At 54.1% G+C, this 22,450-nt stretch overlaps 1 protein-coding gene across 2 annotated transcripts in view; it reads left to right on the forward strand.

Annotated features, from left to right (window-relative positions):
• Foxp4 (forkhead box P4) overlaps positions 1-22,450 on the forward strand; it is a 54,032-nt gene that overhangs the window by 26,558 nt on the left and 5,024 nt on the right. The window contains exons 3-13 of one of the 2 annotated variants that reach the window (XM_057752019.1): positions 6,020-6,115; positions 13,898-14,020; positions 14,386-14,472; positions 15,900-16,047; positions 16,161-16,371; positions 16,613-16,717; positions 17,328-17,415; positions 18,454-18,537; positions 18,626-18,794; positions 18,880-18,956; positions 19,612-19,713. In XM_057752019.1, the coding sequence (XP_057608002.1) occupies positions 6,020-6,115; positions 13,898-14,020; positions 14,386-14,472; positions 15,900-16,047; positions 16,161-16,371; positions 16,613-16,717; positions 17,328-17,415; positions 18,454-18,537; positions 18,626-18,794; positions 18,880-18,956; positions 19,612-19,713 (1,290 nt within the window). Of the gene's footprint in view, positions 1-6,019; positions 6,116-13,897; positions 14,021-14,385; positions 14,473-15,899; positions 16,048-16,157; positions 16,372-16,612; positions 16,718-17,327; positions 17,416-18,453; positions 18,538-18,625; positions 18,795-18,879; positions 18,957-19,611; positions 19,714-22,450 lie in introns of both variants that reach the window. The other variant, XM_057752018.1, reaches the window with a different exon arrangement.

A 22,450-nucleotide genomic window follows, 5' to 3' on the forward strand; every position in this document is an offset into this window, starting at 1 on the left:
TTGGTGTAAAAAAAATTTACAGCCTTTTCCAAAAAGCTTTCTTAAAAAAAAAAAAAAAAAGATCCAAGGGAAGAAAAGTAGAATCACTTTGGGGGTTTTATAGTCTCCCCCACCACACACTTACCCCCTCCCCCCGTGTAATTTTATCTTCATGTCTCCTGGAGGACAGAGCCTTACTGGTCAAGAACCTGTGTCCCCCTAGGTTAGTTCTGTCTGTGGTGGCAGCCTCTGACCCCTTCTCCCTGCCGTTCCCTCCTTGGGTCTGTCCAGAAGGAGTTCTGTGGGCTGCATGAGCTTTTACGGAACTCTTTATTAGACACCTGCTGTTTACTAGCAGGGGGTCAGGTATCACTTTCTGCTCAGTCTCCCAGAGATCGCCCAGGCCAGGAGCTCAATGAGGTGAGCTTCATTTTGAAGTGTCTGGCACTCTGGCGCATGCCTATATTACAAGCACTTGAGCCACTGAGGCAGGAAAGTCGTGGGCTCAAGGCTAGCCCACAGACAGCAAGGCTTTGTCCTAAAAAAATAAAAATTAAACAAAACGGAAACAGATGGGGCTAGAGATGGCTCAGTGGCTTAAGAGCACTGACTCCTAGAGGACCAGGGCTAGATTCCCAGAACCCATATGGTGACTCACAACTGTCTGTAATCTGATGCCCTCTTCCGGCCTCTGTGACACCAGGCATGGATGTGTTACAGGCAAAACCAAACAAACAAGACCATACACATTTTAAAAAATTATAAAAAAAAAAAAAAAAGAAAAAAAAACAGATTAGGGCCATGACTCAGTAAAGTACTTGGCGTACTCTCATTATTAAGACCTGAGTTCTGGTCCCTGGTGCTCATTTAGAAAGTCTGGCATCCTAGTGCTGGAAAGGCAGAGAGGCAGGCAGGTTGTTGACCAGCCAGCTTAGCCAAATCGGCAAACTCGGGAGAAACCCTGTCTCATAAAACAAAGGGAGAACTATTGAGGACGATGCCAGTATTGATCGCTGGTCTCCACATACAGGCGTGTGTGTGCGTGCGTGCGTGCGTGCGCGCGCATACAGAGGAAGCAAAAACAAAAAACACCCTGCCTTTATTTAATGGGGTTGCTCCATGTCTCTAGAATTCAGCCTCAGCCTGCTTCTCTGTTGGGAGTGGGTGTGTGGGGTGTGTGTTTAGAGAGAAGAGGTCTCGCTGTGTAGCCCAGGCTGGTCCTCCTACCTCTGCTGCCAGATGCTGGAATTAAAAGCACATGCCACCTGGCTGGCCTGGGTATAGTTTATGGCACTCCTCATGTTTTGCTTTTTCTACCTCAGGACCTTTGCACTATCTGCTTTTCAGCCTTGAATACTCCCTGTGAAGAGTTAGCTGCCTCTGCAGTGAGGTGTCTCTTGGCCATGTTTTATGTAGCTCGCTATCCTCAGCATAAGGCTTCTCTGTGTTTGGGTTTTGTCTGGTGGTCATGTCAGCCCACTAAACCAGGGAGCTCCGGCAGTTAAGAGTTCCTCCTTGAACTTGACCATGGCTCCTGGGACAGGAGGTCAGTGACTAGATTGTCCTGGGCCTGAAACTGGCAGCCTCTCCTAAGATTGCTTCTCAGAGACAGCAGTCCTAGGCCCCTTGTGGTCCCCCTTCCCCCCAGCCTGCCCCAGAACATTAATGATAAACACAGGACCAATAAGGTGCCTCGGGGGTTAAAGGAACTTGCCCTGTGAGCTCAGTGACTGAGTTGACCCCTGAAGCTCACATAAATATCACCAAATATGGACAGGGCTGAGTTCCAGTTTTGCCAAAAAGTTTCCAGGGACAGAGAAGAAAGTGTGGATTTCCAGAGTTAGACCAGCAAGTTTAGGGTTGACTACACATGAACACAGTTCCCTGGTGTGGAGTCTCTCTCCCATCATCCTCCTGGCTCTCGGAGTCCCCCTCCTCCCCCCATTACCCTGCTGGCTCTTGCTCCTTTTTCCTGCAGAAAGGTCTGGTGGGCTTTAGTTCTGCTTGTGCTGCTGTGTCTCTGGGTAAGCCCTAGGCCCCTTTCTGGATCTCCATGTTCTCCTCCTCCTTCATCTATTTAGTTTTATTTTATATGCATTGGTGTTTCGCCTGCATGTGTCTGGGTCTGAGTTGGTACCTTGGGCCCTGTTTCCTTGTCTGTAAGGTGAACATAGTTACACCCGCCCTGTAGCTTAATGTAGGGATGCTCCTGGACAGCCTGTCTGCACAAGGGCTTTGCCCCTGGCCCTGTGGGCCTCTTGGCTGTCCTGACACTACAGAAGTGCCTTCACAAGTTAACACCTTTGAACTCGGGGTCACCCTCGGCCAGCCTCCCATACTTAGCCTGGAATGAGATGGACTTTGTGTGCAGTGATTATGCCTACTGTGTGTTGGGGGTTGGAAGCTCACAGCTGAATTTGAGATCCGTGCTCTTAAGGGGCACCTGGCCCAGGGAAATGACTTAGTGGGTAAAGTGGTTGCTGTGCCAACCCTGCCCTCCTGAGTTCAGTCCCCAGAACCCATGTAAGGGTGAAAGGGGAAAACGGACTCCTCAAAGTTATCCTCTGTTATCCCTACATATGCACCTGTGTGTGCCTGTGTACACACACACACACACACACACTGGGTGGCTCCAGTTTGGGCAGCATCACTGAAGGAGGTGAGCTGGGCTATGAGGTCAGGGCCTGTTGTTTCCATGTCTCAGAGGCTATGGGTCCAGTGGCAGGGACAGAAGACATTGGCCCTTGGTGCTTTACACTGATGGATGAAGCTCAAATGAAGTTGCCTTTGACCTCCCTAGTCCATTGGGCAAACTCTACACAAAGACAGCTTAGCTTGGGGGATGCCCAAGGCTCCCAGGTGCATGCACCATCCTCAGCCAGGTGCTTGAACAGTAGTTATTGCCCACTGAGTGGCATGTGACATACCATGGCCATTTGAGGAGGGGAGCTTAGACCACAGCCCTGGAGTTTACCCACACTCATCATTTGGCACCTACTGCGTACTCATTAGGTGATACTGCCTTCCAGATGGGTCAAGGCTTGCTCTAGGCAAGTATGAGAAAGGAACTTGCTTTGTCCCTGTAGGCTTCCCAGCCCTCCAGGACCTTGGTAGGCTTCCCAGCCCTCCAGGCCAGGACCCTGTGGGAAGAAGGGAGGAGGCAGTGAATGAGTGAGGTGCGGAGAGCAGGTGCGCAGCTTCAGGGCCCCACAGCTTCAGGGCCCCGCAGCTTCAGGGCCCCCGCAGCCAGTCTCCAGCCCTTCTTGTTGCCTCCCCGGCACAATCCAGCTTTCTGACAGACCTGGGAATTATTTCATGTCCTCCTGCCCCTGCCACAGTCACCTCAGGTGCGCTGCCACACTGTATAGGCACACCTCCTCCTCTTCCTCGTCTGCTTGATGAGCAGACCCTTCAGGACTCCAGGCCCAGGTGCCCCGAGCTGCCTTCTCTGGGAGGCCTGCTCAGAGCCCCACAGCTGAGGGCCTTCCATGGGCCAAGGGTGGCTTTGATGGTCCAGTTCCCTGCTTCCTGCGCAGGCTCTTTAGAGACCTCCTGCTCCCGGCAGTTGAACACCTGTGGCCAGGACACCTACCACCTAGCATGACTTAGCACACAGTAGGCATTTCGTACATGATAACAAAGGTAGGAGAGGCGGGGAGGGAGAGAAGAGACAGCCCTTGGGGGACAGGGAGGGATGAACCACCTCGCCTAACTCAGCTCCCCACGCACAGCAGGGTGGAGGTGGGGAGCGGAGGGTCTATTGCCTTCAGGAATGAGATTGTAGGACCCTGTCATATCACCACCACCACCACCCACCCACCCACCCCAACTCCCGCTCACCCCTGTAAATCTTGTAATTTCCTGCTCCAGGGAACCACAAAGTAGGAGGGTTGGTGAGGAGTGACTTCAACTCCCCTGGCTTCTCTGCAGCCCCAGAGACTAGGCCAGGCTCTCTCCCTAGCTGCCCCCGAACTTCCTCTGTTGTTGTTCCACCCACATGGGGGGTTGTCCCCCATCCCCTGACTAATGTCTCTTTTGAATCATCTGTGCTGGTCAGCTCTGGGGTCAGCCTCCACCACACCCCTTACCGCCTAGTCTCTGTGTCTTCGTGTGTCCCCTCCTCCCACCGCTTTTCCACGGTGTCCCTTTAGAGGACAAGAAGCATTCTATATGCCTAGACCTGGCGGCCAGTGAGAGCTAGGCAACGAAGGCCAGAATGTCTTCCTAAGGTCCCTTGGCCACCTCCTTGCCATCCTCTCCTTTCTAGAGTTTCTGAAATTCTCGTGGCCCAGGAAGGTCCAGTTTCTGCTTCCTTAAGAAAACCCTTCGGAGAGGCAGTATCCTGGCTCTGCCCAGAAGTGTGGGACATCTGAAAGGAGGAGCCGGTAGGGAACAGGGCTGCCAAGGAGCACACGTTCCCATAGATACACCAGGGAGTATTTAGACATTGTCCTAAGGTAAACGAGACTGAAGCCCCATGAAGCTGTGCCAGTCAACCCTGTGAAGGGCCGTGCAGGTGGGCTGTAGAGATAGAAGTCACACTGGGTACACAGTGGGCACTCAGAGGGTGTTTGCAGAGCTCTGAGTGTCCACCACGCATCCATGGTACTGCTGCGGCCTGAGGATGTGTAGAGGCTCTGGGCTTGGGCTGAGCGTTGGGAAGAGGAGGCAGGGGAACGGAGGGGATGCTGGCGTAGGGGAATGGAATCCACGTGAGAAAGAAACAGGTGTGGGTGCCAGTGCATGAGCCAGCTCCAAGTTGGGCGCCTTCATCTAACGAGTGTGGGCCGATGGGAGTGGGTAAGGAGCGAGCCACCTGGGAATTATCGAGAAGAAAAGGGTATACACTTCCTAAATGCCAACGAGGCGCCAGCGTTGGTCTTTTAATCCCTCCTCCTGATTCTGAAGTGGGTAGTGTCCTAGTTTTACCACTGAGAGGGGGAATGACTTACCCAAGGTCACAGCCAGGCAGCCACAGGGCTGAGATTGCAGCCCACATCTGCCTGGTGTCAAAGCCTGGCCTCCAGGGCCTGAATACATCTGCTCTGGCTCTCTAGGAGGCCTTTGAGGAACGTGGAACTGACTGGACAGGTCCCCCACTGTCACCACCTCCATCCACCTCCAGGCCTTGGGGACAGATCTTGGCTGGACCCCAGAGGAGCTGTTGACCCTATAGTCTCCCATCAGACTTTTCACCACCCACATATAGTCATTGGCTGCACCGCCCCCATCCCATTCCTAGGATCCTCTTGGCTCAGTCTTTTGTCACTGTGGCCACCAAGCTAGGCACTCATGTAGTGACTCTGATCATTTAGACACTGCTTCAAATCTGATTGGTTTCCTCAGGACCACTGAGCCTCCCTCCCCCCACCGCACCCACACTGTATGCCCTAGTAACTTCATGGCAGTGCCTGTCCTGTAGGTAGTTCTTGATTGACACCCACCTCCTCCCTTCCTTAGACCTTAGAAGCAAGCCTCCTGGGCTGGTCAGTTGATCTTGAGGCCAAGTTACTGATTTAACCTCCTAGAGGCTTCACTGCCTCACCTAGAAAGAAGGCTGATGAACCCTAACTCAGTTTTTTGAAGAAAGATCAAGAGCTTGGCCTCTAGCCCTGAGTGGTGACCAAGGATCTCTAAGTTCAAGGTCAGCCTGGTGGTGAGCGTGTTGAGTTCCAGGGCAGCCATGGGCTGCCTCAAAAACAAACAAGCAAACAAATCTGTGCTGCACCGGGCGCGGGGATGCTCAATAGAAAGCACCTACTTATTCTGCCCTGAGTTCACCCTCCTGCACTTTCACCTGGAGTCCTTTTGACCCTTGACCCTTTCATCTGCTGTCCCAGCTAAAAACCACTCTGATCCCTGGTGAGCCCTAGACGTCTGTGCTGATCCTGCCGTGACCTCAGTGACTCCGTCCTTTCCCCCAGCCCATATGAGCCTTTCTGGCCGGCCTCCCCACCCCCTTCGGTGTACTCATCCCTGCTCCCAGCCACTTCTGAGGGCATCGCTGGGGCCTCACACTGACTCAGCCCCTGTCTTACAGGCTCTCCAGGTGGCCCGGCAGTTCCTGTTGCAGCAAGTCTCCAGCCTGAACTCCCCGGGGAACAATGACAGCAAACAGTCGGCCTCTGCAGTGCAGGTGAGAGGGGGTGCACCCACTCATGCGAGGCAGGGTTGGGGTGGAGGTCAGGGGCTTGGCCCAGGGAGCAGTCAGAGACCCCTCAGACCCCTACCTAGCCCCCACGTTCCTGGAAGAAGTACAGTCACTCACTGTAGGGTGGGGCCCAGGCACCAACACCTCCCCTGTCTCCACCTGATCGGCCAGGTCTGAGTCTGCCTAGCTTCTTTGTCTGCACCTCTCTCTGGACCTGACTCACTGGGGTTCCTCCCCACGTGCTATCCGGTCCCTAAACTGGGTCTTGGCTCCTCCTAGACTTCTCAGTTGAAGAATCACTAAGCCTCCCCTCCCCCTTATCTCTCCTAGTCTCTCCGTTTCCTGTCTCTTGCCATCCCTGTCTCTTCTGTTTTCTTTTGCACAATCTGCCCTTTTTTCCCTTGTCCCCTCCCCCCCAGCCTGTCGGCCCATCTGGCTGGCTGGAGGGGGAGGGGAGCAGGAGGCAGTGGGGAAGCCTGGCCTTCTGTTTACCCTTTTGTGTCACGGAGAACTTGGGAGAATTGCAGTCTGGGTCACTACTCTGGCCAGCAGCTTCCTCCCCGCCGCCGGAGCCCCCTCCCCGCTGTGGCAGAGGGGGTGGCTGGGACGGAAGACAGAGGACAGGATTAAGCCAGGCTCTGAAGGGAAGTTTGAGGGGAATGGTGTGAACCATGTGGAGCTGTCCCTGAGCCCCAGTGCCCGAGGGAACCTGGAGGACCTGGGAACAGGGATATAAGACAGGCTCAGGGTGCTTGCAGGACCCAGGACCCAGGACTGAATGTGGTCCTGGAGATGTTCTGTGCTTACAGACAAGTTATTGATGCTTTTTTTTTTTTTTTTTTTTTTTTTTTTTTTTTGGTTTTTCGAGACAGGGTTTCTCTGTGGCTTTGGAGCCTGTCCTGGAACTAGCTCTTGTAGACCAGGCTGGTCTCGAACTCACAGAGATCCTCCTACCTCTGCCTCCCGAGTGCTGGGATTAAAGGCATGCGCCACCACCGCCCAGCTGATGCTTTTTTTTTTAAAAAAAGCATATGTTTGGAAAGTGCTTTTAAAAAGTTCAAGGTCCCAGACAGCTGTGCAGCCATGACCGTCAGTGTCCTCAGAGCAATCTAAGCAACCTGAGAGTTCTCCCAAGTGGGGAACTGGCTAAGGGTTGTAGCTGGGGTAGGGGAGGACAAAGTCTGGAAAGGCCGCAGGGGAGGGAGGGAGGGAGGGAGGGAGGGAGGGAGGGAGGGAGGGAGGGAGGGAGGGAGGGAGATCTCAAGGGGAAACAGTTCTCGCTGAGGGGGAGGGACCTCCCCATGGATGGTCTCCAGGTCTGTAGCCGCCCTCCCCTTGCTGACCTGGCCTCCTTGTAAACGGGGTGAGAGCTATGAGGCAGGAATCCCCCCCCTCCACACACAAATGGAAAACGCCAGGTGAACCCCAACCCCAGCAGGGCAGGAGGAGTTGGGTGGCCTTGGAAGAGAAGCAGCATTAGGGGACTTTCCAGCTGGGTGCTGGGATGGTTATCTCAAGGTCACTTCCTTAGGACGCCTTCCCCTGCCAAAGAGAGCTGCCTCAGGCTCCAACAGAGAAAAGGTGGCCCCCTCTTTGCCTCCTCGCTGCCCCGGGGTCAGCTTCCTCACCTGCTCAGCAGCTATCAAGTCCTTCTTTTCTTTCATGTCTGTGCATGTGTGTTCATGCTTTTGTGCACATTTGTGCATGTGCATGTGGAGACCAGAGGATAACCTCACATGTCATCCCCAAGACAGCTTCAGAATTATCACCACCTCCTCAGAGACGGTTACACTGGCTGGTCCCAGGAGTGGGTTTGGAAGATCTAACTCCAGGTCTTCTCAAGCCCGCCCCCTACCAGCCTGGATTCAAAGTGCTTATCCAAGGCTGGCCCTGTACAAGTATCTGGCACTTTGTCCTCACACCCATGGGACAGCTGCTCTTATTAATCCATTTGCAAATGAGGAAGCCGAGGCTGAGACAGAGTATCTAGCTAACTAGTCAAAGTCAGTTCATATCCTAATTTCTGTAGCTTTGATAAAAGTTCCTGACAAGCCAGCTTAGGGAAGGACGGGTTTGTTTGGCCCACATTATGTTCCGTCATTGCAGGGACATCGAGGCAGTAGCTCATTCATGGTGGCCAGGCACAGCACACCCCAGAGCAGAGGGAATGAACGCATGTGTGCCTAGTGTCAGCTTCTTTCTCTGCTCTTCTACAGTCCAGGGAATGGTGCCAACATGTCACTCACTTTCGGGCTAGGTCCCACCTCCGCGCCCCCCCACCCCCACCCATCAATTAATGTAATCAAGACCTCCTACAGGCATTCCCACAAGCCAACCTGAACCAGACACTCTCTCTTCTCTAGTGATTCTAGGCTGTGTCGAATTGACAGTTAAAACCAACTGCAACACCCTTCACATAAGAGCAGAGACTCGGCTGAGCCCAGAGGACTGGCTTCAGAACTCTGCTCCATGTGGTGCCTCAGTCCGTGAAGTACCAGTGCTACTCAAGTCCCTGGGGTCCCAGGGACACGGCTGGGGCTGAGCTTCTCCCCAGTCCCTTCTCCTGCAGCCAGGTCTGCCTTCTGTGCTACCCCGCCCCATCTTTGCTGTTTCTGAGTGGGGATGGTGGGAACTTTGTCCTCATGTAGGGCCCAGGGATAGTGGAGAAATGGGAGGGTGAAGGCTGGGCCTCCTTCCAGAAAGTATGTGCTGTGGATTTGGGACTTGAGTGACATGGTAGTGAAGGGAAGCTGTTGGGGTTCCATGGGCACATTCTGCTCCTGGACAGGTCACTTGTCCCTCACCTACAGCTTCTTTTACCATCTTCCTGCCGCTAGCTTCAGTGGGCTTCCAGACCATTGAGCCCGAGGAGTGCCCATCACTATAGAGGTCAGTCCCAGGGGGAGAGCAGGCAGCCAGGAAGGAATCTGGAGGAGCTAGTCAGGGCCAGGTTTGCTGCTTCCTCATCTCCACAATTCTAGAAGCTGTGCCTTTTCTTTGGCTTTGTATTTTACGAAGGTTTTGTTTCTCTTTGTTTTGTTTGAGATAGGGTCTCCAGTAGCCTGGGCTGGCCTCCAGTTCTCTGTGTAGATATAGGTGAAGATGACCTTGAACTTCTGACCCTTCTGTCTCTACCTAGAATCGCAGGCACACGTTGCCGCACCTGGTTTATGGAGAGTTAAACCCAGGACTCTGCGCGTTGGACAAGTTCCTACACTAAGCTGCATTCCTGCCCTCCTTCCCATCCCTGCTTTATTTTGTTCTTTCAAACAGAGCGTTATACTCTAGTCCTGATTGGCCCAGAATTTACTATATTGCCCAGACTGACCTCAAACTCGAGGTAATTCTTCTGCCTCACCTCCATGTGCTGGGACCACAGGCACTAGACCCCATTCCTGGCCACCACTGCCGTTCTCACTCAGCTTCAATACAGAATTAGATGAGGTTCTTCTGGTCCTTAGCAAGGGGCACCTGATGCCCCACACTACTCCCGCCTACCAGGCACCCCAGAGTCTGTCTTTCAGGGGTTGAGTTTGGATCCATCACAACCCTCAGCCCCTAGCTACTTTTCCTCCATGGCAACCCTGCCTCACTTCCTCCTAGTCAGGCCACCGCGCCCAGTACTCCGCATTTGAAGTGGGGGAAGGGCTGGGACCTGAGGATAGCTGGCATTCAGCCATCCTCCCTGCCGTGGCACTATTGATCGTCTAGCTTCGGGGCCGATCTCTAGACAGGGATTCTCAGCTGTTGAGCCTCCCAGCTGACCAGTGTCCATACTGACACACCCTTGTCCAGTGAGTACGGGGACACCATCAGAGCGCCTCCGCTCACTTTTCAGAACCCCAAGATGGGCCTGGTGATCGCTGGGCCAAGCCATCTCACCGATTCTGTTTTGGCTCCGTGTGGCTGGCCACCTGGAGATCAGTACGCAGGGTGAGGTCCATCTGGGTCCCCACAGAGGCTTCTGCAGCCGGCTGCTCAGCCAACTCACAGGAGGCATGGGAGCCAGAAATGCCTTCTAGGGTCATCGCTTCCATTCCCCGCTTCCAAGCCAGAAAGCCCCAAGGAGGGATAGGCCATGTCCTTTGCTGTATTCTGTCAGTCATTTACATCCTGGTACCCAGAAGGGTCCTTGGGGTGTGTCTGCCTGTCCTCTCTCTGACTCTTGTTCACTTCCTGCTGTGGTGGGAACAAGTGACCTGGTGAGTTGTCCTAGGTGACCTCTGGGATGTCCTTTATGCTCTACTCTGCTGGTGTCCTGTAGCCCAGGGCACCAATTTGTTGAAAGAATGGCGGGCTATGTCCTACCACCCGGCTAGCTTTACACCTGAAATAATTACACGGAAACTGTATTCATTTAAACACTGCCTGGCCCATTAGTTTCAGCCTCTTATTGGCTAATTCTCACATCTTGCTTTAACCCATATTTATTAATCTGTGTAGCACCATGAGGTGGTGACTTACCGGGAAAGATCTTAATCTGCATCCATCTCCGAGAGGAGAGCTATGGCGTCTGCCTCACTGCCTTCTTCCCAGCATTCTGTTCTGTCTACTCCACCCACCTATGTTCTGACCTATCAGGCCAAGCAGTTTCTTTATTAATTAACCAATGAAAGCAACACATAGAAAGAAGACCCTCCCACACCAGTGTCCTTTCGGGATTGGGGTGGGTTGTCTGACCTCCACTGTCTAGATGGAGCTGATGTACACTTCTCAGTGGCTTCTCTGACCTTCAGAGGGAGAAAACATGTTTGAGGGCTTAGTCACCTGCTTGGTACCAGCTCAGGCAGCAGCATCTTCATTTTCTGCAGTGTGAGGCCGAGAAGGGATGATGTTCAGATCCCAGGGCCAGATGGGGACAACAATGCTTAGCTTTTTCAAAGAACAATGATGCGGACCAGTGAGACAACTCAGTGTGTGGAGTGCTTGACACACAAGCCTGGTGACCTGAGTTCAAGCCCCAGGACCCACAGAAAGAGAACCAGCACCCAGAAGTTGTCCTTTGTGGAGATCATATACGCACGTGCGCACACACGAGCACACAAACACATAATAATAATAACAAGAAGATTATATTAATTTTTTAAAAACTGAGCAGTGGTGGTGCATGCCTTTAGAGCTGGGTACTAAGAGCTGAGATCACCCAACTTGAACCCAAGGCTGGAGACGTGCCAACCTCTCAGCTGGCGCTGCCCTAAGAAGAGGAAGAGAAGGGCATCCATGGGTGCTCTGTGTTGGGTACTTCCACCTGAATTCTCTAAGCTGCCACCCACTGCTTCTGGGCATCCACCAGTAGGTACGGGGCCATGTTCCATTGAGCCCATCCCTAGGTCCCTCAGCCTGCAGGTCTTGACATCTTAGCAAGCTTACAGAGAACCTTTGTGGGGTGATGTTTCTTCCTCGTCCTCTTCTGGTTTTTCAAGGCAGGGTTTCTCTGTGTAGCCCTGGCTCTCCTGGAACTTGCTTTGTAGACCAATCTGGTCTTGAACTTAGAGATCCACCTGCCTCTGCCTCTTGAGTGCTGTGATTAAAGCCACATACCACCATCACTACTGCCTGGCTAAGTTTCTTCTTATTCTAATTATATTATTATTAGTTTTCCAGTCTGCATCAGTTTCCTGGATCCCAAGCTGTCCTCAAATCAACATACAGTCGAAGATAGCTTTGAGCTCTTGAGTCTCCTGCCCCCAACTTTCCAGTGTTTGGCAATGTAGGTGTGCGCTACTACACCTGATTTTATTAGAGCTGGGGTTTAGCCCCAGGGAATTATAGGTGTGCGCTACTACACCTGATTTTATTAGTACTGGGGTTCAGCCCCAGGGAATTATAGGTGTGCACTCCTACACCTGATTCTATACAGTGCTGGGGGTCAGCCCCAGGGAATTATAGGTGTGCACTACTACACCTGATTTTATTCAGTGCTGGCCTTCAACCCCAGGGCTTTTGCATGCTAGGAAAGTGTCTTACCAACAGAGTCCCAGCCCCCGCCTTGGGGTTAAAGCTTCAAAGAAGGCAATCCCCCTGAGATCTCAGTCGCATGGCCCCTTCAAGCTGGACTAGCCCAGCTGCTGTCTGCCAGCCTGTAATGGGACAGGAGCTCAGGTCCCTGTGCTGTCACAGCCGTCCGGCCCATCCGAGTCACTTCTGGGTAGAAAGGTACCCGAAAACTAAAGCCCACAAGCCGCCGCCCCCCCCCCCACACACACACACAGAGGTTTCAACAAGGGCCATGACTGTGACTAAAAGCCGGGTTGTCACCCTTCCTTCACGCGGGCTTCAGTACAGATCTAGACTGAGTACTGGGGCAAGCTCAGGAGTGGAGTCCAGCTGCTGGCTGTGGGTGGGAGAAGAATCAGGGATAGAGATCGTTTGTGGGGGGACCCCTGATCAGCTGCAACTCTCTGCTTGCTCCTCTTTGGGGGGATTTTCTAATCTCTGGCTTAAGGGGTAGCGCAGGGCTGAGGCCTTAGATTGGAGAGGGAAAGAACCCCTCCTCCCCTGTCCCACAGGCCAGGCTGGAGTTGAGGGAAGGGTCCCTTGAGCACCTAACTTGTCTCTACCTAGGGCCCGCTTGCTGACCCTGCTTCCTGATAGGCCAGTCCCCTCTCCTCCTCCCCCTGGGTCCTAGGATCTTCAAAGTGCTGGCCAGCTGTGGAAGCAAGTACTTACACCTATTATATGCTAGGTCCTCCACCAGAGCATGGGAGTGAGAGAGTATTGTGTGTGCAGGGCTCACTGAGCGGTGAGGATACAGACAGTTCCACCCCAACACCTGTTCATCACTGTAGGACTGTGATGGCTTTACTGCCATGCTCTGACTGCTCAGGGAAGGGCTATGGGAAAATATGATGTCGTTGTTATTTTCTCTGAACCATTTTAGTTTGTAGGTGAATCGCCTGCACCTTCTAGAGAGTGCTAACAGGCCCAGGAGGCAGAAAACGACTCCGCCTGTGTTTTATGTTTGAGGACAGTGACATCCCTGGAGAGGACAAGTGACTCTAAGCCTGCTGAGCTGCTGCACGTTGTCCACTGCAGCTCTGACTCCGGAACAGTCCCAGCAGGGTGTGCTCTCTGGGCCTCTGCTCTGGGCCGCCACGCATGCCATGAACACAGGCGTTCAGAGCGAGCCAGAGTGGGCTCACGTCAAGACAGGGTCTCACTGTGAGCTCTGACTGGCCTGGAACTTCCTGTGTCCTCCGATCTGAGCTCAAACTCACACGATTATAGGCATCATCCCGTGTCCAGCGGGCAGGGTACTTTTGACTCTGTCTCCCTGCTGCTCTCCGAAGCAGGCTCACGCTGCTGGTAGTCTCAAACGTGATAAGTAAGAGCTGGAAGTAGCCCAGTGGCCTGTTGGGGTGCCATCTCATCTCCCACACCTGGGACCAGGCATCATGTGATCACAGCCATTTATAGGCCATTGCTATGCACTAGCCTCTGCCTGAAGACAGTGACTATTAAATCATATGTCCAGAGACAAGGCTCTGTGGAGGTCAGTAGTTCACATCTCTGATCACAGCATCTGGAAGACAGAGGCAAGGGGAGTTCAAGGCCAGCCTAGGCTATAGAGTGAAAATGTCTTCAGATAAAATAAAGTATAGAGACACAGGCCTGTAAACACAGCACCTACCCGAGTTCAAGGCCAGCCTGGGACCCGTGGTGGAGTCAGAAGAGGCACAGCCCCATAGGTGGCAGAGGCAGACACACTGGAGGGCCGCTCTGCCGTGACCCGGGGATGGCCTCTGACTGGTGGGGTGCATCCCACAGGTGCCCGTGTCTGTGGCCATGATGTCGCAGCAGATGCTCACCCCTCAGCAGATGCAGCAGATCCTGTCACCCCCTCAGCTGCAGGCCTTGCTACAGCAGCAACAAGCGCTCATGCTCCAGCAGGTGAGACTAACCCCAGGGCGGCACCCGCTCCCTCCCTGAGCCTCACTGAGGACCTCTGCTGTGGCAGAAACCAGAAGCACTGCCCAGAGAATCCTCTGCTACCTCCCACCCTTACGTCCCACATACTGGCCTCACTTCTGTCTTTAGAACTCTTGGGGAGCAGGGTGAAGTATGGAACACCATGCCCTCCATACCCCCAACACACACTCAGAAACATACTGAAGAGATCCCATCTCTCTCTGCCTGGCCATGTTCGTGGAACACTTGTGCCCTGCCTGCGGGAGCCTTGGCCAGGCAGGGCTGGGTTTGCACCTAGCAGCTCCTGGATTGGCAGCTCCCGGAAACCGCCCCTCTTCTTCCTTCAGCTGCAGGAATATTATAAGAAGCAGCAAGAGCAACTCCATCTGCAGCTCCTCACCCAGCAGCAGGCTGGGAAACAGCAGCCCAAGGAGGTGAGTGGCTGCAGAGCTGTGCCCAGATATCCCCTGCGCTCTCCAGTCCCAACACTGGCAGCCAGCCTTCTTCAGTCTGATAAAGAAAACTGGCCTTGTGGGAACAGTTGGAAAACTAGGAAAACATTGGGAGGGGAGGTTCAAGGAAGAAGTTAGAGGTGGACATTCACTTGCCTCCAACTCCTGGTACCCATTCTTTCTCTCCTTGCCTCAAATTGTGTTGTCCCTATGTGTGAAGTCACCAGATACGTCTGATGGTCTTCGCTTATATCCAACAGACTCATGTCCTACCATCTTGCTGCTCACCCTGTCCCTTAGTGAGCCAGCTGTCCCATGCAGAGGACCCTCAGCAGTGTGCCTACCTCCTGCACCTTAGCCTGCCCTGTCTCCCGATGCCTTGTGCAGCCCTCACCAGCTTATTCTCATAGCTCCCCAGCCCAGCGTCTGCTCTACCTCCTGTCACAGCGCATCCTGAGGGGTTACAGCAGGTGCCTGGTGTCCCAGACTTGTCTCCTTCCTGACCACACTATGGCCTCACTTCAGGGTGCCCCTTCCCAGAATGCTGCTCTGATGGTTACCAGGCCCTTCCCACCCCTGCCTCTCCCCACCCCTGCCTCTCTTCCAGTGTGCTTTCAGTTGCTAAGATCTGTGTTTGAATCTAGGCTTTTTATCCTCTTGTCTCAATGAATTGCCACCCCTAATACATACCAGGCCACTCCCGAGGGCAGGCAGGCAGAGATACCTGGCCTCTCAATCATGATTGGCTCTCTGGACTCAGAAAACTTGCTGACAGCCTGACCTGTCAGTGCCTGTGTGAAGAACTGAATGGGGAGGGGTGGGGAACCGTGTACGCAGGGAACCAGGAGTTTGTGCCTGGGCAGTGTTGGCCACTGTTCTAGACCACGCTGAGGCTGGTCAGGTCCCATCCCCTCCTTTAGCGCTGTGTCTGAAAAGCAGAACACAATGAGATAGAGGTGTAGAGTCTCCACCACCCTAGAAGAAGGGGGGCTCTGGGCATGTGGAAGGGTCTCCTCCAGGTGGGCGTGGCCCCCAGATCTGACAGGCTCATCCATCACTGTGATGAGAGCCCCCCCACTCAGGCGCACAGCTGCCGTGTGGATAGCAGAAGCTGCCTCCAAGGAGGGGGAGGAGGGAGGGAGGAGGGAGGGCGTCGTGCTGCGTGTCTGGGTCTGGCTGTGTGTGTTTGCGCGTGTGCGTGCGTGCGTGCATGCGTGTGTTTACTGCGAGAAGGCATGCAGCCCTATGGAAGCTGGGCCGGGAGCAGAGAAGCTGCAGCTGCGGAGGCCACCACGACAGCTCCAGGGGCTGACAGGCCCTGGGAGGGGGTGGCGGCGGCATGGGGGCCAGATGGCACGGCCGAGACCGACGGCACCCCTCTCTGCCCACCCCCTCGGGCTCCCTCCCAGGCTCTGGGGAACAAACAGCTGGCCTTCCAGCAGCAGCTCCTGCAGATGCAACAGTTGCAGCAACAGCACTTGCTCAACCTACAGAGGCAGGGGCTGGTCAGCCTGCAGCCTAGCCAAGCCTCAGGGCCCCTCCAGGCCCTCCCGCAAGGTGAGCAATGCCCCACCCCCGCCCCCAACCCTGCAGCTTTCACCAAACCCTGGGTGAGGCACAGGCTCTGTGTGTTGTGCTCCCAGCCAGCCAGCCTCTCTCTCCTGCAGCAGCCGTGTGCCCGACAGACCTGCCTCAGCTGTGGAAAGGCGAGGGTGCCCCAGGGCAGCCTGCTGAGGACAGCGTCAGGCAGGAGGGGCTGGACCTGGCCAGCACGGCTGCTACTGCTACCTCGTTTGCCAGCCCCCCTAAGGTCTCCCCACCTCTCTCCCACCACCCCTTACCCAACGGACAGCCCACTGTGCTCACATCTCGGAGAGACAGGTATGGATGGCCCTAGGGCACAGCACATGCCCAGGCCCTCCTCTGGGTTGTGCCTGGAGCCCCAAGAGTGGAGCCGTGGTGGGGTCTGAGAGGGAGGGAGGGCTGGAGCTCAGGGACCCAGGAGTTTACCTCCTCCCTCTGGTGTACAGAATGGGAAGCCAGCCGTAGGACAAAAGCTGGCCCAGGGTCGCTGAGGAGGGGCCTTCGGGCTCTGATCACTAACGTTTTCGTCCCTTTCCAGCTCCTCCCACGAGGAGACCCCCAGTTCCCACCCCCTTTATGGACATGGAGAATGCAAGTGGCCAGGCTGTGAGACCCTGTGTGAAGACCTGGGCCAGTTTATCAAGTAGGTGTCACCCAGCCCTTCCCACTGTCACCTGCAGTCCTAAGGTCCCAGCTGAGTGGAGCTGCAGGGTGGCCTAGTTCTTCCTCTGCTTTCCCCGCCCCCCATATTCCTGCTGGCAGCTCCCCCACAACACCCTCCCACCCCAGAACAGGGGTGTCCGTGGAGGAAACCTATCTCTCCACATCCTGGAGAGTGATGGCCAGCCGAGGACAGGCAGGGTGGGAGGCAGACAGGCGGCTGGCAGCAGGCGGCCAGCCGCCACCACAGTGCCAAGCTCTGTCACTGACGGATTAACTCCGCTGTCTCCCAGACCCTTGCTGCATCAGGGTCAAACAAATTGTTTTCACGCTTCGTCAGAGGTTTACTTAATTAGTTCATTTGCAATTAGATCTCTCTGTAGCCCGGTTTTAGCTAAGACATCAAAGGAGGCTGAGGAGAAAAGCTTCCTCAGTTACTCCCCCCCCCCCTTTGTCCCACCCTTTCTCTTGTTTCTCTTATTCTGTCTGCTTTTCTGGCTGAGGACTGGCTGACAGAGTCGGGGTGGAGGATGGGTGGCAGAGGTGAAGACAGCCCGGGGCTCACTCTCTCCCCTGCTCTCCTCCTCTCTAAGACACCTCAACACAGAACACGCTTTGGATGACCGGAGCACGGCCCAGTGCCGCGTGCAGATGCAGGTGGTCCAACAGCTGGAGATCCAGGTGTGACCCACGGGTGTGCGGGGAGGGCCACACAGCTTTGCCCATCAGGGCAGGCAGTGTCCTGCGAGGGTCCTGTGGTCAGAGCCAACATCTTAACATTCTCTGGGTCTTAGCATAGTGTGGGGTGAGGACCAGTGAGTTGTTTGAGGCTATGTGCTTTATATGCTACGTAAATACAAGGCTGAGTGAGTGGCTAGTTTACAGACCTGCTTCGTGCTGTGCTCCCTCAGCCGTCTAGGTAGCTCAAGGAGTCCTCAGAGCAGCCCGCCATGCCTGCATTAACACCATCCCCAGTGACACAGCCACAGAGCATGGTAGATTTCAAGTGGCCGCTCAGCGAATGAAGGAATTGGGATTTGAACCAGATACCCTGGCTCCTGTGTGGAGTCCTTGTAGTCAGTCAGCTAACCACGTTTAACCTGGCTCCTAACAGGGCGCCCTGTGAAGAGGGTAGTTGTAAAAGATGCATCAGATTTATGAATGGAGGAAGTGAATCATTCATCCATTCCCACGTACCTCTTCAGTAGTGAAGCAGGCAGGCCTTGGGGTGGTGTTCGGCCACAGATTCTGCCTTCCCTGGGGAGAAAAGGCACATTGCTGATGGGAAGAAGGGTGCCCATGTGTAAGAGTGGTAAAGTCTGAGCCGGGACAGGGTGTCAACATCCCAACCCTGAGGGTGTGGAGGTTCAGAGGGGCAAAGAAAGTTTTCAGAAGTGAGACACAGGAAGCAGGCACCTCTGTGTGTGTGTGTGTGTGTGTGTATGTGTGTGTGTGTGTGTGTGAGAGAGAGAGAGAGAGAATGAGTGTGCATGTGATTGTGTGTAAGAGTATGTGTGAATGTGTATGTAGGTGCACATGTGAATGTGTCTGATTGTGTGTATGTGTGTGAGTGTGTATGTGAGAGAGTGCGTGTGTGAGAGTGTGTGTGTGTGTGTGTGTGTCGGGACTTTCTGGGGAGTACTCTAGTGAAGATGGCATGTAGGGATAAGAACCCATTGCCTCCCCTTACGATGCCCCTCTTTGCCTGTGTTTCCACAGCTCGCCAAGGAGAGTGAGCGGTTGCAGGCCATGATGGCCCATCTGCACATGCGGCCTTCAGAGCCTAAGCCCTTCAGCCAGCCAGTGAGTGCCCCCACGTCCCTGCATGCCCTGGGCCCTTCCCAGTTACTAACCACTGAACCCAATTCCTCACTCCTCCTCCTTCTCCAAGGTGACCATCTCTGCAGACTCATTCCCAGATGGCCTCGTGCACCCCCCAACTTCAGCGGCTGCCCCTGTCACACCCCTGCGACCTCCTGGCCTGGGCTCTGCATCTTTGCATAGCGGGGGCCCTGCTCGCAGGAGAAGCAGTGACAAATTCTGTTCCCCCATCTCCTCAGGTGAGGCTGCTGTGGAGGGAGGGGTGTTCCCTCCCCCGGGCAAGTTACCAGTCTGGCTGCCTCACCTTCTGCCTGTCTCCCCCAGAGCTGGCCCAGAATCATGAATTTTACAAGAATGCTGATGTCAGGCCCCCCTTCACCTACGCCTCCCTTATCCGCCAGGTAAGTGTGGAAGGCAAGCTAGTTGATACCTCCAAGAGGGTTCTGGGACCCTCTGCTCTTTTGTCTGCAGCTCAGAGTATATTCCCATTAAATTTTGCTGTCTGTATCCACAGTGCCCTGCTCATTTCTGCATACACACGCTCAGCCTCCTTCCTCTCTGTCCCTTCTCTCCTGTCCATACCCCTCATGTTCTTAATGCTCACATGATATTCATAAACATATGGACATACTCTGACACATGTGTCTGCTCTCTGGGACTTCCTGTCGGTGTGCATTCTCTCCCATTCTCAGGGTGCACTTTGCCCAAATAAGGATAAATTCCCAGCCACTTCAAGAATGGTGCTCATTCTCTTCTTCCAGATAGGGCATGTGGAGCCCCATTTCCCCCTCACCCCCAACCCCAGCAGAGGCTCCTGTGTCCCGCGTACACTTGCACAAGCTCTGGAGCTGGGCTCCCAATTTCCTCAGCCCCTCTTAGCTCACTGGCCTTGCTGGGACGCCCAGCCTACCTCTCTCTGGTCCTGCATCCACCCATCTGGTCCATACCTATTGCAATGGGTCTCCTCTCCTGTGTCTGAGGTGACAGAGAGGGGCAAAAACAGGGCTCTGAGCCCTCCGGGAGTAAGCTGAGGGTTTCTTTGCCCTTTCCTTGCAGGCCATTCTGGAAACTCCGGATAGGCAGCTGACTCTAAATGAGATCTATAACTGGTTTACCAGGATGTTCGCCTATTTCCGGAGAAACACCGCCACCTGGAAGGTGAGGCCTGCCCCTCCCCTCATCCTCACTTCTTAAACCTCCACATCCCATGGAGACCCAGGCTGCCTAATCGTTTGTCCCCTCAACAGTTCTGCAGAACTATCCCACTAGGGCCACAGACACCCCAGCCACTCACACACTTCTTAGCTGGAGGTGTGGAGTATTCATAACGGCCCTTTTGTGAGTCGGGGACTTGCCACATTGCCTAGGCTGGTCTTAAAACCCTGGGTTCAGATGATCTCCCTGCCTCCAACTCCCTGAGTGCCAAGATTACAGGTGTGCGTCACCACACCCTGTTAGGCAGTGCTGGGCATAGAACCCAGCCCTGTGTGTGCTAGGCATACAGAGGGACTTGCTTTTAGTGACTTTGGCCAATCTTTGCTGTCACTTTAAGAAGAAAAAATCGCCCCCCTCTCCTAAGGTACTTCCAAGGTACAAAGAACCCAGCCCCCTGAGGCAGGACAGCAGAAGGGTGAATTCTTGGTAGCAGGTCCTGGGCTGAATCTGTAGGTACTTCATGGGTCTAGATTCCAAACTAAAGGCTCGTATGAAGTCCCGGAAGAGGTTGCAGGTGTATGGCCCAGATACGGGTGGACTGAGGCCCATGGACCATTCCCGGGACACACATGGACATTCACAAACTACCCAGTGTACCAGTAGCAGGGAGATAATTGTCTCTATCCAATTAGAAATTTAACACTTTCAGCCATAAGCGTTTTCCTAGGAGACCCTAGGAAAATGGGACACAGATGTGGTCTGGGACCCTAAACCATTCTCTAGTCAAGACGAGGTATGTGTGCGCACACTTTGTGTGACTTTCACTGTGCAGCAAGGTGGGAAGGTGGTATCTTAATTAAGGAGGAAGGAGTATTGGCCCCTTCGTGAAGTCTGAACACTGGAGAGGGCGTCCCTATCTCAGAACTCTCAATTGTATCCTGGCTCTCGGGTCCCCCTGCTGGCCAGTGAAAAAACTGCAGCGAAACGAACCCTCTCCCACAGTGTGGCGGTCTCTCAACACGTGTACCGCCAAGCCCTATGTACGGTCTGCGGTTGCCCAGCTTTTTCCACCTTGGTAATATACAAAAAGTTACTAAAAGGACCTTTCACATCATCTTCCCTTTCCTATGCCAAGCTCCCAAAGCTTGGAGATACTATGTGGCAGAGGCAGCCATTCTGATTGGCTATGAGTGATGTCACTTCCTGGCAACCACAACCCTGCTATCTTTTTGAGCCAACATCACGTTCTGGGGTCACCTGGCCCCGCCTCCAACCTCCAGGCCAGGTCGGAAGGCAGTCTTTACAAGATATAATCACATCATCTAAAATTTAATACGATACAGAGCCTAGTTTCTATGTGGAAGGCTTTCTTGGTTTCTCAGTGACCATGTTAAAACAACTCATCTGGTCAGTTGGCCTCCGTCCCTGTTTCACCCGTTACACACACTGGTCCAGATACCCAGGGTGCCTGTGTTGCTACCTGTACCACCCAGGGACCCCATACTGCCACGCCACATCTGGTCGGACTATGTTGGCTTGAGAGCCGCATTGTCTTTGAGAATTCTTTTCATCAGCCAAACTTCATTCATGTATTGGGGGAAAGCTTGTGGTTTCTTCCCTCTGTTCCTGTTCTGTCTATTTTGTACTTACTCTGGGTCATCTTCCTCTACTTTATTTGGGTTTCTAAGTCCCATCCCTACCCCGTCTGGCCCCCATCCATAGATAATGCTTCTACTTCAGGCTCAGGGCATCCAGGCTTGGAAGTAGGTGTAGGCCAGGCCAGCTGCCATTTCTTGGGGACAGAGCCACCATCTGCCAAGCCAGTGGTCCCCACCAGCCCTCCCATGTCCATCCCCTCCTAGGGCCTGTGTTGTGGGCCCATCCTTTTGTTTACGCAGCCTCCGCCAGACCCCTTAAATTGCCGTTAATGTTTCAGCGTAACGAATTAGTCTCTCATCACGAATCAGGCTTCGAAACGAGGGAAAAAAGCCCCGGCGAGGCCACCCTCGGAAATTGGGGTCATTCTCATTTGCAAAGCGGAGGATCGGAGCCCCGTAATGCGGGCAAATTTATTCTGAGGCAGGAGCCCCGGCGTGATTAGGCCCTTTGTAATTATCGCTCCGTGAGATTCCACTCCAGCCGCCCGCCTCCCTCGTGGATTAGCAAGCGAGTCGGAAAAATACACAGGATTTAATTAGAGGCAAATTAAAATTGGTAATGAAATCGGGCCAGTTGCAAGAGGCAAGAGTTGGATGGGAGAGAGGGAGAGGGGATCTCCAGGGGCACCCACTGCCCGCCCTGCCCGCTTTCTTCCCTGTTTAGAAGTGTAAAGAGGAGACAGGAATGGGGCGAAGTGGAGGAGGCTGATGGGGGACAGGAAATGGGGACAGGGCTGGGGCTGGTGGTGAGAGGCAGAAAAACTGAGAGCAGAGTTAGGGAGGTGGGACCAAGGGACCTGGGGACAGGAGAAGGGTAGATCAGGGCCCTCACCCAGGCTTCCGGAGGGAATTAGGCCCAGCAACCCCCCGCCCATGTGTCCTACCAACCAGGTGACCTCAATTTCTGAAGTTTCCCCCATCAGGAGAAGGTGGTGGTAACCTTATCATGTTGTCTCACAGCTGTGCCTTTAGACTGTCCTTTCAAGTTAGCAGTTGGTTTCCACGTGCATTTACTGGGCTCCACTGTATGCCTGTGCTCCCAGGAAGCTGTCGGTTCAGAGCCACAGTGCAAAGCCTCAGAC

This window comes from Chionomys nivalis, chromosome 19 (assembly GCF_950005125.1).
Source record: "Chionomys nivalis chromosome 19, mChiNiv1.1, whole genome shotgun sequence".
NCBI classification, from domain to species: domain Eukaryota; kingdom Metazoa; phylum Chordata; class Mammalia; order Rodentia; family Cricetidae; genus Chionomys; species Chionomys nivalis.